Source organism: Elaeis guineensis, chromosome 4 (assembly GCF_000442705.2).
Source record: "Elaeis guineensis isolate ETL-2024a chromosome 4, EG11, whole genome shotgun sequence".
Taxonomy (NCBI): Eukaryota; Viridiplantae; Streptophyta; class Magnoliopsida; order Arecales; family Arecaceae; genus Elaeis; species Elaeis guineensis.
In genome coordinates, this window is record NC_025996.2 from 28,793,257 (window position 1) to 28,812,808 (window position 19,552).

General features: G+C 39.2%; 1 protein-coding gene across 1 annotated transcript; it reads left to right on the forward strand.

The window, feature by feature from the left end:
• Positions 1-11,179: 11,179 nt before the first annotated feature.
• Positions 11,180-19,342, forward strand: LOC105043138 (beta-glucuronosyltransferase GlcAT14A). The gene is given in 5 exon segments (XM_010920554.4): positions 11,180-11,915; positions 12,869-12,944; positions 13,053-13,168; positions 18,662-18,844; positions 18,847-19,342. Coding segments are annotated over 5 exon segments (1,257 nt in total). The 5' UTR covers positions 11,180-11,362; the 3' UTR covers positions 19,176-19,342.
• The last annotated feature ends 210 nt before the right edge of the window (positions 19,343-19,552 follow it).

Here is a 19,552-nt window from a genome sequence, read left to right on the forward strand (position 1 = left end):
ATACAGCGACCTATGCTCGATAGAAGCTGTCATCCTTATTAACAGCCTATCATTTGGTCGTGAACTGTTTTAAGGAGTAATCGATAAATCCTCTCTTTATCGAATCTAAATAGTCCTAAGGACTTTATCATAACAACGGAGTTCATTTGAAGATGAAAGCTTATGATGAAAATATCAAATATATTTTATTTATTAACAAATTAATTACAATACTTGGTTGCTCAACCGTCAATAGCTTGATGATTGACTTTTTGGGATACATTTCCCAACAACTTCCACTTGTCCTAAAGCCACTCGGCACAGTATCTAATACCCATCTTCGACTTGTGGTTGTTGAACTCCTTTATCGCCAGGGCTTTAGTGAAGGGGTCAGTCAGGTTTTTCTTTCCGTCGATCTTCTGAAGGTCGACGTCACCTCGATCCACGATCTCTCGGACCAGATGGAAGCAGCGCAAGATGTACTTCGTCCGCTGATGTGCTTTGGGTTCCTTCGCCTGAGCTATGGCACCAGTGCTGTCACAGTAGAGCAGGACCGGACCATCGAGGGATGGTGCTACTCCGAGCTCGTTGATGTATTTTCTCAGCCACACAGCTTCCTTCGTGGCATCCGATGCTGCGATGTACTCTCCTTCATAAACAGAGTTCGCCACAATATATTACTTGAAACTCTTCCAGCAGATGGCTCTACCATTCAGAGTAAAGATATAACCTGACACGCTCCTGCTGTCATCATGGTCAGATTGAAAGCTAGAGTCTGTGAACCCCACAAGTTTCAGATCTGACTCGCCATAAACCAACCATTGGTCCTTAGTATTTCTCAAATACTTAAGGATGGCTTTAACCACTTTTCAGTGATTTTTTTCAGGATCAGATTGGTATCTACTCACTACTCCTAGTGAGTATACCACATCTGGTCTTGTACATGTCATGACGTACATGATAGATCCCACGGCTGAAGCATATGGGACTCTACTCATACGCTCTCTCTCTTCAGGAGTTGTCGGACAATCCTTCTTAGAGAGAGAAATTTTATGGCCTATCGGTAGATAGCCCTTCTTGAAATTCTCCATGCTGAACCTCTTCAGCACAGTGTCTATGTACATGGACTGGGATAACCCAAGCATCTTTTTAGATCAATCCCTATAGATCTTCATCCCTAGGATGTAGGATGCTTCACCAAAGTCCTTCATGGAGAACTGTGATGACAACCAAACTTTTATTCCCTGTAGTGCGGGGATGTCATTCCCGATTAAAAGAATGTCATCCACGTATAAGACAAGAAATACCACAACTAGACTATTTGCCCATTTATAGATGCAGGGCTCTTCTCCATTCTTAATGAAGCCATACGTTTTGATCACCTTATCAAAATGTATGTTCCAACTCCGAGAAGCTACTTCAATCCATAAATGGATCTCTGAAGCTTGCACACCTTGGATTCATCTGTAGATGTAAACCCCTCAGATTGTATCATATACACCTCTTCGGTCAGCTCTCCATTCAGGAAAGCTGTCTTTACATCCATCTGTCAGATCTCATAATCCAGATGGGCAGCTATTGCAAGCATTATCCGAATAGATTTGAGCATTGCCACAGGAGAAAATGTCTCGTCATAGTCAATATTATAACGTTGACGATACCCCTTGGTGACCAGACGGGCTTTATAGGTCTCCACCTTTCCGTCTGCGCCCCTTTTCCTTTTGAAAACCCATTTACACCCAATGGGTTTAACCCCTTCAGGTGGGTCAACCAATGTCCATACATCGTTGACCTTCATGGACTCCATTTTGAATTTCATGGCTTCAAGCCATTTCTTGGAATCAGGTCTCTGCATTGCATCCATATAGGTGATCGGATCCTCATTATTCTCATCAAGTTCGATGGGATCACCGTCTCGGACAAGAAACCGTAGTATCTGTCCGGCTGATGTGGTACTCTACCGGATCACCTTAATGGTGCAGGTACATTGGGCTCCGATCTGATCTAATCATATCCGACTCAGGTTCAGCTATTGGTGTCGGTCCTTCTACCTGTTGAACTTTATCAAGTTCAACCTTAGAGGCAACGGTTCCTTCACCAAGAAACTCTTTTTCTAAAAAAAAATTGCCTTAAGACTGACGAACACCTTTTGTTCATCAGCATGGTAGAAAAAAATATTCTTTTGTCTCTTTGGGGTACCCTATGAATGAGCATTTGTCAGACCTAGGTCCAAGTTTGTCTGTGACTAATCGTTTGACATAGACCGGGCACCCCCAGACCCTAAGGTGTGAAAGTGCTGGCTTACATCCTGTCCATATCTCATATGGAGTCTTAATTACAGACTTACTTAGAACCCTATTTAACAGATAACAGGCCGATTCGAGTGCATATCCCCAGAAGGATATCGGCAAGCTAGCAAAATCCATCATAGATCGGACCATGTCTAACAGAGTCCGATTCCTCCTTTCAGACACACCATTATGCTGTGGTGCTCCTGGAGGAGTCCATTGAGAGAGAATCCCATTCTCTCCTAGATATGTGAGAAACTCACTAGAAAGATATTCTCCTCCTCGATCAGATCGAAGAGTTTTAATACTCTTCCCAGTTTATTTTTTACTTCACTTCGGAATCGTTTGAATATTTCAAATGAATCCGATTTATGTTTCATCAGATAGACATATCCATATCGGGATAGGTCATCCGTGAAAGTTATGAAGTAGAAATATCCACCTCTAGCACTTGTGCTCATGGGCCTGCATACATCAGTATGTATTAGGCCCAAGAGCTCAGTAGCTCTCTCACCTTTTCCAGTAAAAGGTGACTTGATCATTTTACCAAGAAGACAGGACTCACAGGTTGGAAGTGATTCACAATCACTGACTTTGAGGATTCCCTCTTGAGTCAACCTGTTTATTCTGTTCTTGTTTATATGACCTAGCCTACAGTGTCATAAGTAGATATCTGACATACTATCTAATCTAGGGTGATTGCCAGTAGAATAGACTCTTATCGGGCTTGATCTTTCTGGTCTGATCCTGCACTGATGTCCCAGCTTGAACATGCACCTTCTTTACTTTCTTCTTCTTGTTCTTCTTCTCTTTTTTAAAAGGTCGAGAACCAGAAGACGAACCTCCCACTAAGTTCACCGACTCCTTGTGAAGTTGGTGATCCTTCTCAAAGTTCTGAAGCAACCCCAGTAACCCGTAGTAGTTCTCTTCAGGCTTTGTCATTCTATAATGAGTGAGGAATGGGAGATAAGACTTGGGCAACGAGTTCAGTATTGCATCTTTCCTAAGCTGCTCATGCAAGGAAAAGCCGAGCTTGCTCAATCGTTCCATCAGCTCGATTATGTACAATACATGATCAGTGACAAAGGCACCATCCCGCATTTTGGTGTTGAAGATGGCACAACTAGTCTTGTGCCTCTCTACGTCATCGGGTGTGCCAAAGACATCCTCCAACACTTGAAGCATGTCCTTTGACTGAGCCATCTCGAATCTGCGACTGAACTCGTCGCTCATGGCAGCCAGCATGATACAGCGCACCGTGGTCCGGTCACTAAGCCACTTTTGGTAAGTGTCTCTGACTATTCCACGTGCATTGGCAGCTGATTCCTCAGGTGCAGGATCCATTATCACATATAGGATCCGTTCATACTCCAGGACTATCTTCAACTTTCGGTACCAGCTACTGAAGTTGGGTCCCACCAACTTATCATTGTCCAACAATGATCGGAGCGATAGGGAAGTGGCCATATTTGCACAAAGAAGAACCATAACCTAATTAGTAATTGATTCATTAAACCTAAAGATTTGGACTTTAATCAAAAGATTTCTCCCACTATTTTATTCGAATTGATAGCCTCTACCTCCAATTCGAGGAATTACCCTAATTCCTTAGTAGGTACTAGAATCCACTTAGACTGCACACAAGCCCAACTTTGGTTGGCCAACCCATGTACATCTAAGGGTAGGTTCATAACCAATTATTTCTCTAAATAATTTCTAGTAATTTTAATTTTGCCTCAGAAATCTAATCAGTAGGCTTTGGCCTCCACTGTAAGGATCCGATTAGGTCCAACCATTAACGTGATCATACTTCGTGTATCTAACCAACGAATGATTAAGTCCAACTTTGGTTGGCTCATCTAACCATCATTAGAGAGACACTTTCAAGTCGTCATATGATGAGTGATAATTCCATTAGTCAACAAGCACCAGGCCTTTGGGTCTGCAATGATTATTGAGTTAATGAACTCATTATCAAATACCTTAATGGGAGGCTATGACTCAGTTATCTCCATAACTTTGTCATTTTAAGGACCTAATAATTTTAGAGGATTTAAATAATTTAGAGGATGAGGTCAGATGAACCAGCTTATCATGATCTTCCTACTGCCTTCACCAAGTTAGCTTAAGGGAGACCATTAAAAGGGCTGGTCTAGGAGCACCTAAATCAGTCACACTGATTTACCTAGCTGACATGGGTCAGCTCGAATAGTTAAGTGATCCGATCAAAACATAATTTCACCAAGAGGTTAGGTAAGTTCGATCAGTGGGAGGGTCGGCCAAAGCTTGCCTTAGACACCATCAGAAATGGCCAAGTAAGTGGGCTCCCAATTAAAAACCACCGGTCTGATTTACCTTAGATACCAACTGGTTTAATTAGTTTCGATTAGATCAACCTAACAGTTTATGCTAAACCGCTTAGCCAAGAATCAAGTTCATTTGGTTCTCGTTAAAGACATGGACTTGACCAACTACAACTATTGTAATTGATCTAGAGAATCCTTGACCTAATCTAAGACAACAATTGATTAGATTTAGTCAATTCTCTAATTAAGTCCATCTTTAATCTAACCATAGGTCTAACCCAATTAATGGACCTAATTTCCACTAACCCATTAACCCAATGTGTTATGGTTTGTGTCTTAGGTTCTTCAATTCACAATCCTAGAACCTAATCAAACAACTTCTTAATTCTTAATTAAGTTTTGGGCTGAGGGTTGGGTTCGGCTTTTCAAAATTTTTTTTTTTATATTTGTAAAATAATTTTACAATATGGTTCTACCAACCATATTACATGTTTGATTCATAATCAAGATGCAAATGAAATAAACATGAAACTACTTTAGATCTAATCTAAACAGGTTCATGTAATTGAAATAATTTCAACTTTAAATAATTTCTTTGCACAAAAATTATTTACAAAAATTTTTTATTTCAGATTTAAACATCTTTTAAATCTAATAAATCATAAATTTAATCTAGATCATATCTAATAAATTTATGATAAAAAATAGATCTACACGAACTAAGACAATCTTTGCACTGTAAGGGGTAAACCTTACAGCAGGACAACCTTACAGTTCGTGATTGATCTAAAATTTTAATTTTAGATTTAATAATTAGATTATAAATTAGATCTAATCTAAAAAATAATTTAAACATGTATAAATAATCATGTAATAAAGAACCTAGGCTCTGATACCAATTGAAGGAACCAGATCTAAGATTTCAGGGTTAGATCTTAAAATTTTTTCAAGATCATACAGCGGAAGACTAAAATAAATCAAAATTTATTTTCTAAAATCAAAAAATTCTTAGATCTAAGATCCTATTATATGATTATTATATAGCATTAAATTAAAAATTAAAATATATATATACAGCATGAACTACATGTTGATAATATCAACATGTTTCTATACTACATCTAATGTATGTATTAAACAATCGATCAGATCTATTACCTTGCAAGTTAGACGTTCTAACCTCATTGATCCGGGCATGAGGATAATGTTGCAAGCCGAACACATATCCGATCTCTAGGAGTCCTCCACACGAGCCCACGAATCTCGATCAAAAGTTCTGCTTCAGGAAAAATCAACACAGTATGCTAGTACTGCGCTGATTCTTCTTTGATGGTTGATCAGGTATCTTTTTCTTCTTGATTTAGACTCTTCCAAAGATAAAAAATAGGAGGAGTTTCAGATCTGAGACGCTCTCAGAAAACTCAAGATGGAGGGAGGAAATATATGAAAACAAACAACCCTAGAAGAAGACCCTCTTCTTCTTCTCGTTTCTCTCTCTAGACATCCTATCTTGTGTCTATTATATCTCCATGACCCAAAGGTCTTTCTCTCTGATTTTTGGATGGTCCAAAGGTCTCTCAAATATTTTTCTTCTTCAAAAATTTTATAAAAAAACTCATTTTATAGAGAGAGATATGATAGAGTCCTTGTCTAGGTCAAATACCTAGTCAAGGCTTATCCAAACATGGCAAGATAAGGGGTGCCCAACTCTTGAGCACCTCCTCCTTATTTTCATGCATGGATTGCCAGAAAAGGGTGCACAATGTGTACCCTAAAAGCCATAAAAATTTCAAAAAAATTTGGATAAATTTGATGTAAAATTGAAAGAGTTTTGGATTTCTAAAACTCTATCTCATAGAATTTGAAATCCAAACTTATTCCTCTTTAATTTGATCCAAACCACCTTTCATATAAGAAAGAAGAGAGGAAACCTTTTGTGAACGTGGGAGAGACCTAGGAGAGGACTTTTGTCGCACAAAATAAGAGGAGATTGGCATTGAATGAGAGAGAGGGCATGGGGAAGGCTTATGTGGCGCAAGGTGGAATCCTAGTCTTACTAGGATTCTATCTTATGACTTGTTTTAATTTGGTTTCTCAAATCAAGTCAAACCAAAATTAGATCAACCCAATTAAAATAGGTCTTAACTCAATTAAGAACCTAATTTAATCAGATTAAATTAGATTTAAATCTGATTTAATTTTTTAATCAAATTAGAAATTAGATTGACCCAAGTCCTAGTTGAACTAGGACTAGTTTTTCGTTGCACTTGGCTTATCCAATAAACCAATTAAACTTGATCCAATCAAGCCCAAACTAAATTTAATTAAATTATATTTAATTAGACTTAATTTCAGCCCATTGGCTTAATCAAATTAAGTCAATTAGCAATCAAATTGCTAATCGATCCTCCTGCAACACTTGCACTGGGTTAAATGTCAATCGTATTGATTATTTAACCCTAGAACGATTCTTAATCGTTGATCAACCATCCAATCAGATCATGAACTCTAATGTGTGTGACCTCATAGGTTCGAACCTAAGTCGGTAGCACAGAAATAAATTTTTGTACCAATCGAAGTGATCATCTAGCAATGGTACCCGATGACCGGATAGGTCGAATATGTAGAACAACTTCCTTAGAACCCATACGGATATAGTTTTCATATAATTCATCCCCTTGACCAAAATGATCATAGGACACCTCAGAGTTTAACTGTCAACTCTGATCAGGTTGTCCACATTGTATTTCAAAATATCAAATCCATCTGATGGATTACCCTGGCCAAAGTTTTGCTAAATTGAAATACAGTGACTCATTCTTCTCCAACTCTTGGAGTGGTCAATCCCATCTCGATCACACTCTGACTTCGCAAGTACTTGACTGTGCCCAGAAGCCTTCCGTCTCTGAATTAGAAATTCAGTTAGTCCAGTACCAAAGCACAGTGAGTTGCTTGCAAGTCACTGAGGCGATCTCAGGTCTAAGGGACACTTATACCTATATCCCATCAGATACATTCTTGACAGCAGAATACTCTGAAGTTGGTCACGTTCAATGATGATGTACTAGTACATCTCACCTGTATACTATACTAGTGTCTCCACACTCTTTGGTTGAGAGGATAACCAACCCATATGGCGTACAGCGACCTATACTCGATAGAAGCTGTCGTCCTTATTAACAGCCTATCATTTGGTCGTGAACTGTTTTAAGGACTAATCGATAAATCCTCTCTTTATCGAATCTAAATAGTCCTAAGAACTTCATCATAACAACGGAGTTCATTTGAAGATGAAAGCTTATGATGAAAATACCAAATATATTTTATTTATTAACAAATCAATTACAATACTTGGTTGCTCAACCGTCAACAGCTTGACGATTGGCTTTTTGGGACACATTTTCCAACACAAGATCCCTTATACTTCCGCAATAGAGAGCCTTATGTATGCCATGCTATGTACACACCTCATATAGCCCATGCTGTGAGTGTCACAAGCAGATATCAGTCAAATCCAGACGAAGAGCACTGGACTTCTATGAAATGTATCCTTAAGTACTTGAGAAGGACTAAGGATATGTTTCTAAATTTTGGGAATAGAGAACTCCAGGTTCAGAGATTTACAGACTCAGACTTTATGTCTGATATAGATGATCGAAAGTTGACATCTGGGAGTCTGTTCATTTGCAATGGTGGTGCAGTTAGCTGAAAGAGTTTCAAGCAGACGGTGATTGCTGATTCCACCATAGAGGCAGAGTATTTTGCTGCACCAAAAGCTGCGAAGGAGGCATTCTGGTACAACAAGTTTGCCGCAGAGCTTGGAGTGATGTCATTGGATGCCATCTCTCTTTACTGCGATAATAATGGCGCCATAGCCCTAGCTATGGAGCCAAGGTCTCATCAGAAGTCCAAGCATATCGAGTGGCGATTCCATCTGATCCGTGATTACCTCGAAAAAGATTATGTCAGGTTAAGAGAGTCGACTCCACAGACAATGTGGCGACCCACTGACAAAGCCATTAGGCCAGCAGAAGATCGAAGCCCATCTTGAGAAGATGGGACTTAGATATGTAGCCAATTGGCATTAGGTCAAGTGAGAGTTTGTTAGATGTGTACCCTAGATGCTAGATTGACGACACATTTCTGTGCAAATATAAGGGCAAATTTATAATTTGGACTATAAATGAATAAAAGGGTTATTCTACTATCACATTGTGTACATTATGTCTGTGATACGTCCTTTGAGTTAGTAGGAATGTTAATTCATATTTTCAAGAGTTGAAAATTTAAGGCATGAATTTATATAACTAACTCATAAACAGCTCCTGACCATAGGATCATCACGAGGATGGTGATCGATCTGGAAGGTTGGTGTACGATCGCTTTCTTAGGATAGATGTGTCTTGAGTCTACAGTGTGGAGACACCGGAGCGAGAGTACAGATATTCGTTGAGAATGAGAGTACTGAGCGTGACCACCTCGAGCAGTCATAAGGAAGTCTACCTTCTCGTCGATGACTAGCTCGATGCTGCAGCTGTGTGTCTAGTTCTTTGACCTGAGGTACATTGACAGTTCACCTTGAGGTGTTATAGTTTGACTACACCATAACTCGATCTTCTAGCCACTCGAAACCCTGAGATGTATGTTGGATGTAGCATATTCATTGTAGGAACCAGATTGCACCAAGATGGGATCTATCAACCTCGGTAGATAAGAGGAGTAGTCCTATGATGATCGAAAGATTGAGTCCTTAAGCCCATGCCATGATAGAGTGAAATAATGAAAAAAATTTTTCATTAAGATTTCACATCGGACTTGGATCGATCGATTGATTCATATGACTGATGTTGGGTTTGACGAGTTTACCTTAACCCTAATTCAATCGGGACTCATGATAGAAGAACTCAATCACACAGGTAGCTGCACCGAGAGGTTCGTTTCATTTCTGATGGGTTGCCACCATATACTGCTAGGTGTCACTAGTGAATTTTGAGAGCAATTAGAATAATCTTGATGATCAATCATTCTAATTATCTGAATCAGAAGAGTTTTGATCCATCGAAAGGAGTTTCGATGATGTCGATAATGAGATCACGACATGTCTCATTACCATACGAAAATAAACCTAACTGGATCACACAAACAAGAGTTAGGGTCTGGATGTCATCAATTGAGCTAGTCCAGTTCGATTGATTTGGATTAGATCCAATTAGGTTCAAAGAAATCGTGCTAGCACACGATTGAGCCTAACTTTCTCCTCGTGTAATCTTTTCTATCTCGACTGAGCCAAATGTGATTTGGCTCACCCAGAGAACCTTGAGAAAGTTTCTCACAGTCTGACTAGAGACAATCCAGCTCAGAAAGAACTTGTCTTAATTCATGAGATGAATTTAAGACAACACCTGCTAATTCCTGTCACCTGCCATTTCCGTTTTAGGACATTGGTCAAATGTTGATCTATGAACCTGGGACTGAAGGCCACTTGGCAAGAGGTCATTGGAGATTTTTTATGGAGTGTCCACCTACTAAATTGGACTTCAAAGTGGGCGCCATATTCAGATTGGGCGTGCGCCCTAATTGGATAAGGATAGAGTCCCATGAGATGAGGACTCTGATCCCTTGATCAACTTGGACTGTGGGGCGCCAATCTCACTGTGCTTATCCAGTGTTGGCGCTAACAGTAGGAGGGATTGTGAGAATTTTTATCTGATATGATTAGATGACATCACTCCATCAATCAGAATTTTTTCAAAATTAATTGAAATTTTCTTATTGGTCGAATGATGTGGCACTGCATGGCGCAGTAGGATCTATTTAAACTCTGTCTGCACCTAGAGTTTAGAGACTCTGCTCAATAATAAGCAAAAGGCTGAATCCTCTCCACACCTCCTCTGCTCCTCTCCCTCCCCTCTTCACGTCCAAGTGGTTGGGCGTCCATCTGGTGCTTATCCAAGGCATGGTGGCTCTTTGATTAGAAGGTGCAGAGATTTGTCGAGAAGCTGCTGCTCCAGCTTCAGAAGATCTTTTAAAGATCTTCCAGATCTGATTTTTGGAGCAAAGATTCGCGAGGAGAAGACGATCCAGATCCTGCTCAAGTGGATACCGAGAGAGGTCAGGCGATTGCGTGGCTATTTTAGAATCTCGGGCATTGCTGCGATCATCTACAGGGTAATCTAGTATCCTAGAGGTATTTCTCTATTCTTCATGATTTTAAATTTAATTTTAGATTTAATATCAGATAATAGGAATTAGATCTAATAGATCTTAGATCTAAAATATCGTAAGATAATTTTTTTTGAAATATTCCATCCTAGATTTCATTAGATCTGGAAGATCCTATAAGGAAAAAATCGATTTTTCCTTCAGCATCATATGTGGTGGAATATGCAGGGATAGAGTATCAGTGTTGTAAAAAATTTCTTCGGATTTAACGAGCCAGTTTTGATATATTTTGCTGTTTGATATGAATGGTTAGCTTTATAGAGCAGCCGATAATAGAAAAATAAAAGAGAAATGACGATGAACTAATGGAAAGCTACGGAATGCCAATATTTGAACTCAAGAGACTCTGGGACTTGAGACGGTCTTATGGTGCCACTACAGAAAGCACCCTCTCAACTACTAGAATACTTTCTTCCAATCTCCCACCCGAAACAGAAAGATGGACGGTTGTGATTTGCCAATCACAGCTACACGCTGCTTCTCCTGCTAAGCAAGCAACCAACGCAAGGAAAAAGGAGCCACCGTCCGAACAAGGCGGAGGAGAAAGAGGAGATAATAATAATAATAATGCAGTCGGCTCCTCCTCTGCCGTCCTCCAAGGAGTCCCGTCACCTTTCCTGCATTCGCGTCACCGCCTTCGTCGCCCTCCTCCTCCTCCTCCTTTTCCTCTCATTCTCCTCCTCGCCCCCCTCCTCCGCCGCCTCCCCGCTCCGCTCCTCCGCCGCCGCCCCGCTCCGATCCTCCGCCGCCGCACTCATCTCCTCCTCACCGCCTCCCCCCTCCTTCGCCTACCTCCTCTCGGGCACCGTCGGCGACGCCGACTGCCTCCTCCGCCTCCTCCGCGCCACCTACCACCCCAGGAACCTCTACCTCCTCCACCTCGATGGCGCCGCCCCCCAGGCCCAGCGCGACCGCCTCGCCCGCGCCGTCCGCGCCGTCCCGGTCTTCCGATCCGCCGGAAACGTCCACGTCATTGGCAAGCCCGACTTCGCCAACCCCCGCGGCTCCTCCGCCCTCGCCGCCACCCTCCATGCCGCCGCCATCCTCCTCCGCCTCGGCCCTAATTGGGACTGGTTCATCAATCTCCATGCCTCCGATTACCCTCTCGTTACCCAGGATGGTATGATCCGAGTGTCTCTCTGCAATCTTCTATAGAATTTTGGTTATTTATGCTGGAACCTTTCCTTTTTAAGATGATTTAATCTTGAGGATGCTTTTTCTAAGATTATGCGATGCTCTTTGGATTGAGAAATGGGAACTAAGGTTCAGTTCTTTGGTGGAGTGTGTAGATCACTGGATAACTCCATCAACACCACGTTTTATTGGTAAAATGTAAATGTGAGCATGATCATCTCTTTTAAAGTTTACAGTTGTCTATCCTTGAACCGTACGACCTTTTTTTGGACTTGAAAAGGGGAAAAAAAAAAATTTTGCTTGATGCACCAACTTTAATTGTTGCTCTTTGTAGCAAGAAGTTACCTTAATGCTATGTTATTTTCTGATTAATCCTCTTCCTGTTTTAAATCTTATTCATCTTTTGGATTGGTCATCCAATGACTCATGAGGGGTTGTTTTGATGCCCATCTATGATGTCTGATATATGGATATCGTGTATACGAAGGGTCAATGTGCTTGCTATGTTACATTAGTGGGGAGTACCTGTATGGTTGTCTAGTTGAAATTCGAACCATAAAGATTTATGTGATGTACAAATCATTAGAGAAATTAATTTGTGAATTTTGGTAGTTTTTGGGATGGCAGACTCAATGCCCTTTCTGATTCCTCCATCATCTCCTCATGGAGGCATTCAGTGGCAGGGAAAGCCCCTTGATGTTGAAATAGCTATGTCAGTCACACTTGCCAAATGGTGGCAAATGGTTTGTAATTTAATTTGTTAGACAAAAATTTTCAGAATTCTTTTCTTTGAAAGGAATATCTGCTAGGTTCATGACTTGCAGTATCTGAAGTATAGTCTAAACTCTAAACATATGTGTATCTGCCACTCTGCAGTCAGGCAATTGGACTAGATTTTTTTCCTGAAATATTTGACTAGACTTTTATTGTTTTTTGCAGATCTTCTTCATGTTTTTTCTTTCTTACCCAAGGATCTCAGCTTTGTTCAGCATTCAAGCTATATTGGCCGGAAAGAGTATGGACATTTGAATCGTCGTTTGTTTTTTCCCCTCTCTTCTGTTATCATGCATTGTGGTTGATTTTATTTTGTGATCATTGGCTGAACAAATGCTTTTTGAAATAGGTCTCGGCGACTAAAACCAATTATAGTTGATCCTGGTCTTTATCTTTCATCAAGGACTGAAGTGTTTTATGCTACACAGAAGCGCGAGTTGCCAAATGCCTACAGGTTATTTACAGGTTGTTATTTAGCTTATTACACTTGATATTTTCACTACATTTGTCTGTTAAGCATGTAACTTTATCTGGAAGCATGAGATTCCTAAGTTTTGCAATTACATGCGGCTCTTATCACATTAACATTTTTGGCAGAATTTATGTCATAGCATACCAATGTGCATAAAATTTCAGGTTATGCAAATAGAACTAAGAATATTAAGATGCACAACTTCTTCATACTAATAACATAAAAATGATAAATTATTTGAAAAAAGAAAGATTACTTTAACAAGCTTGATATATTCTAACTGCAGGACAGTATAGTAGCAGTCTACAGTAAATATGATTTAGTTTCATAAAGGGGAAAGTAAATACTTTAATTGTCTGCAATGAGTTTGTTTCCCTTAATGGCACCCTTTCGAAGTTTTCCAATTTATTTTAAGTTAGCTAGGATCAAAATTTTTCAAAGTATTTGGTTTATCAGAAATATTGCACTGGCTAAGTATTTCTGCAAGTAGAGATGTAGTTCAAACTCTCAAATTTTCTTCTAGTCAGTTACTAGTATTTAAAGAGTTTAACAAAGAAGAATATGGAATACTTCTAATATTTGTACTGAATATGTTTTACCTAGTGTTATCATGTATTTTTGATATCAAGATTAACTTTGTATTATATTTAATGTGGATTAAGAATGACATTTTTCAAAGTATTTACTTCACCGTTATGGCTGTTTTGCTATGGTAGTTTGATTTTCAGGAACTTTAGATTGTTAAAGGGCTAGTGGTAAATAAAGAGGGTTGTGACATCAAAGACAATATTAAATTGATATAGTGGACAACAAGAGAAATGAAGTGCAAGTGAAACACCGTAGTTATTGTACATCCTTGGCCTTTATGAAAGTCCATGTCTACAGAAGAAATGGAGAGGCAAGAAACCATTTGAAGGACATCTAATTACGTTTCTTTGGTAGAAAGAACAAAAAAATAGAGTTTAACAATTCAACAAGGTTGCCCTCATTGAAGACAAGCCTGCCATATTGATGATGAATAGTAGAAGAGTTTTTTCTATCCACCCTCAGTCTTCCAAATATCTAGAAAAAGCTTGAAGGGAAATGCATTGGCTGAAGCAAAACAGCTTCAATCTTGCTTCTATAGATTATTTATTACATTATTGCTGAGGTCCATTCTTATCATGACAACGGAGTATAGGTTGGATCCTTCTATGATCCAAAGCCAAAACCATCAAGTAGCAAGAACATCCGAATGTAGAACAAATCCAGCCAGAAGCCACAAGATTGGTACCTCGATGAATTTGAATTTGATACATTCTATTATTCTATCTAATTAAGCTTGTTTGTATAGGTTTTTTTGCTTAAAGGTAGATTTTTCTACCTCATTCTTATATTGAATGATTCTTTTTCTACTTTCTAGCAAGACCCTAGTCTCCCCAAGTCTCTCTCCACCCACTCCACCTGCGAAAAGAAAATACAACCTAGTTTTGCCACTGCTGCTTGTGCTTTGGGCTTTCCACTAGTTTTGTGGCTTGTGAGCTCCCCACATCTTCTTTTCTCTCTTCTCCTTCCGCTCTCTCCTTTCCTCTCCTCCCTTCCCTTTCTTCTTTCTCTTCTTTTCCCAATGTAGGTTGTGCCCCGAGTCCTTGCGATGGGTGGATGGCTCAAGTGGTGGAGATTGCGGCAAAGATAAGAGACTTGGTAGAGTTTGTGGAGGAGATAGGTAGAGCCCTAAGTGATGAATGCTTTGGTGGAGCCTAGTTTAGTGGGTGGCTGTGGTTTGACAGCCAAGTAGTGGACCTCTTTTTGCTGTGGAGCGAAAAAGGAGGCATTGTTGTGGAGTGGGCGATTAGGCTGTGGCAATAAAGGAAGCCTATAATAGCAGAATGACGATGGTTGGGTCCCCACTGTTTAGGCATCATGATGAACTGTGCCGTAGATATGGCTAGTTGAGATCTGCCTTCTTGATCCTGGGTTAGTGAACAGCTGGGTAGACAACTGTGGCAGCAACAAAGAAGTTGGACGTGGCCATGAGGGAGATGTCAAGGTGGAGTGATAGGTGGTGCTGGAGCTGGACTGGGGGAAAAATGGGGCTGCATCAATTTTGGCAAAGTTTCGGTGAAGGACTGTAGCAAGAAAGGCCCAATGTGCACCTAGATTTGGCAGTAGGACTCGATCTCTTTATTTTTCCTTTCTAACCTCTGCCCTCTCTTCTTCTTTCTCGGCCAGTGGTTCTCAGTTGCTTTTGTGCCCCCAACAATGCTTTGTGGTGGCAGTTTTAAGGACAAATGAGGAGGCTGGTGGTGAAGCCTAATGGATGCAGTGTGAAAAGGTTTGCATGAAGATTCAGGCTTTTTGGCATTAGAAATTATTAGAGGTTCGAGATAATCAAGGCTATCTCAGTTCAAGGTTCAGTGGAGCCAGATGCCTTTAAGGTATTCAATGTGAAGAGCAAGATGGGGATCATTTTGAATGTTCTGGTATCAAAGTTTTCCATTTCTGGGTTCAGATAGCAACTATCTCGTTGTTGTTTGAGGTTAATTGGAGGGTATGGATGGTGTATCACATGCCTCCTCCAAAATGGTGGTTCAGGGTGGAGGTTTTAGCAGAATAAAATAGGTTGCTGAATTGTTATATTCCCTGGTTCTCACTCCCCTGGTTCCCTCTATTTTTCTATTTTGTTTCTTGAATGAGGCTTGATTTTGGTGCCTCCCTGTTTATGACTGTTGGGTGGTATTTGCATGTTGTCCAGAGGCATTCATTTGTGACTGTGGTCACCCTCTTTCTCCTTTCCCCCTCTTCTTGTCATTTTCTTTTTCCTTTCCCCTCTTTCGTATCAATTCATTTCTCTTGTTGAATTGGTGGTGATTTAGTCATCATTTCGCTCAAAAAAAATAATGCAGAAAAAGAAAGACGAAGGTTGTAGGTTGATAAGGGTAAGAGGAAAATAGTTGATAAGTAGGGGCCAAAAGGCCAGCATGATCGCATTTTGTCTTCCAAATTAACAAGAAAGTAACTGCTTTTTCATTTCTCTCAGCAAAAGCACTTTGATTTCTTAAGCTTAGCTTTGAGTTTTTAAATTTAATTTCATCTTCTTGACTGCAAGCTACAAACTATTAGATCCTAACTATTATAATGGTTGCTTTTATAATTTTTTTTGTTTGATGACTAAGCCAATGTGTCCCAATTGTCGTTGTACCTAAAAATGTCTGATTTTTTTAAGAACCGCATTCTGAACCAGCAAAACAGGTTTGAAGTATATAAATGATAAGTATGTCAGCCTATTGGTTCCTAGATTTAGATGACTAACAGTGTTGCTTATGGCAGGAAAGGCATATATTTCATCTCCCGTGATATCAAGGTTCAAAAAAAAAAAAAGAAAAAAAGAAAAAAAAAGGGTAGTTTTTGGCACTTGACTAGAAGTGCCAATACATGTGGATTATATTGTGTACCACTAGTAATGGCTGAGTACAAGGTGGTCAAGGCACCTAGGTATATCTACAATATCCATGTTGACTACTTGAGAGAACACATACTGGTTAGGTGGTTGTTTAAAGTTCAATATCTTGTATAATTCATTTCAAGATGTTGGAAAAAGTTCAGACTAAGATCAACCAGGGTGGTTGGAGCTTAAGGTAATTTGGATAGGAAAAACCTTAGCTGCAACTGGTGACTCTGATGATGGATTTGAGTTAAATATACTTGAAAGAAGACATTCTTAAGAGAAAAATGATGTTGGAAACATTTATATTTGTTTAGGTTTTAGATATTATGAAAAAGTTTGTGAGCATATTATCAAAGGAAGAATAGATTTCAAGGTGAAATCTTTGTTTACACATTATTAGGGTTGGAACAGTCAAGGACAAAGCAATAGAGAATTGATTGAGGTCAAGGTTCTGTTTTCAACCTCAGTTGACATTGATCTGTTTTGACCGAGACCAAACCAAAACTATCTTGTTTCAGTCTAGTTTTAGTGAAAACTGACTGAAACTAATTATAAGCACCCTTTTTATGCTATATTTTAATATTTAATATCCTTTTTGGACTCATTTCTTTCTCAATTTGCGTATGTAGGCTGTGAAACATCAATTTGTAATGGTTTTTCTTTCATTTTGTTGAGAAGTGGGAACATATAATAAACATAATGGTTGATGAGCCAGGAACTTTAAAATCATCTTTATTATAGTATGTTATAAAGGCTTCACTAGACATTTTCCAGGAATAATATCTTTTCTATGCAAAATACATATAACATTCTACGCCTATTTGTGTTGGATTACATAGCCAATTGGTTCTAGAAAATGATAAACAAATGAAATTCAGTTTGTTTATGAGTTATACTAGAAAACGAAGGAAAATATTTGAATCATTTAAGCACTAAAAGTTTCATAATTGCTAAATACAATAAATTTTCCAACAAAGTGATTTGTGTTTGTGTGTATGCATGCATGTATACTTCAAGATATCGTGTATAATTCTTCTTAGTTTCTATTTTTCTTTAATTTTTAATATTTTGCTTTTTCTTATTTTATTGATCGAAACTCCAAAACTTGAAGCAACCACTGCAACTGCTGAAACTGAAAATTCAATGGAGCCAGCTGAAAGGGAAACCAGAACCTTGTTTGTCAAATTTTAATTGAGATCATATTGTCATATTTGCTGAATATATAGAGAGGTCCTAGTAAGGAATGATTAAATTTTTGTCCATTTTTTGGCAGGAGGCAATGGCCTAAGGTGGTGTTGAAAAATCAAATTCTGACATATTCACAACATGAAAAAAAGGGATACGGGACAGAAAGGGAAAAAATAGTTTTAACTTCACATTTATTTTTAAAATATTGTGTGAAATAAAATATTAGAATGTATTATTGTATACATATTTCTCAATGAAACTTTCTAAATGTGACGCAAGAAAAAAAATGAAATTTGACCAATGCTTAAAGAGAATGAAGATTCACTTTTAATGTCATGATGGTGGGGCCTCAGTTGCCAAAATCAGGAGGTGGTGCCGGACCAGGTGCGGTTGCAGGTGCATTACCCCTGATAAAATATGCCATCTACTAAGTGAAATTCATTACTAGAAGAGCCTAACTTCCCACCATGCCCTAAAAGCTGCAATGAAAATCTGTAAAGCATAAAAGTGTATCATGTATCAAATTCAACGGATATGACATATATTCTTGGAGCTGGACATTGATGTCTATATAGCACATGCCAAAGTTAACATGGGTGAGAGTTGTAAAAGGATCTGAAAAAACTTACACGTTTGCCTTAAAAATATAAAAATAAAAATTGATGGTTATGGTTATATTGCAATTGAGTTTAACATAATATTATGTCATTTTTTTTGTTTCTATCAACTTCATATTTTTTTCCCCTTCCCAGCGGGCTGGTGGGGTTGGTGTTAAGTTGATGGTCATGATGTACCGCATTGCTGTCCCATTTTGTTCAGTCTAACCTTCTCCGAAGATGCTAAGATAGTGATCTGTTTGCTGTTAAAGCAGGTTCTGCTTCTGTAATCCTGAGTCGGAAATTTGTGGAGTATTGCATTTTGGGTACTGACAATTTACCGCGAGCTCTTCTTATGTACTATGGAAACACGCCTTCATCACATATGAACTACTTCCAAACCGTTCTCTGCAACTCTCCTGAATTCAACATGACCGTTGTTAACCATGATCTACACTATGTAATGGGGACATGCCCCTAAAACCTGAACCACGTGTACTGACTACAAATGACTTGGAGAATATGACTCAGAGTGGTGCAGCCTTTGGTACAAGGTTTGCCAAAGATGATCTTGTTCTCAACCACATAGATCACGAGGTCTTGAATCGTGATCCCAGCAAGATGGTTCCAGGAGGCTGGTGTTTGGGTAACGGCAGTGGTGACGCATGCATGATCTGGGGTAATGCTGATGTTTTGAGCCCAGGTCCCAGAGCCATGAAGCTTGCAGACTTTATGGCACTGCTGCTCTCCACTGGGACCTTACATTCACATCAATGCATATGGGACTGATCATGTAATTTAATGCACATCTCCTTCTAGAAAATTTTGTTTATTGATTCATGTCTTTAGGTCCCATTGTACTATCATCGTATCTTACAGTTTGGTTGATTAAAATGGTGTTCTGTCAGTATCTTGTTACATTTTCAACCATTATTCAGATATATTTCCTTCTGCCACCGTTTTCTTTCATTCTTAACCTTGCCATTGAACCAAGATGACTGGCGGGCATGTTTTGACTAGAAGTTCTACATAATGAAATTAGGAACTTATGCATAGCCAGTTTTTATGTTTGCATCAGTTAGTTCTTTAGTTTTTCTTAGGATTCTCTGAGGTTGGACGTTAGTTCTTAACGGCCTTACGGGGAATCCTTGTACTAAGGTTTTTAA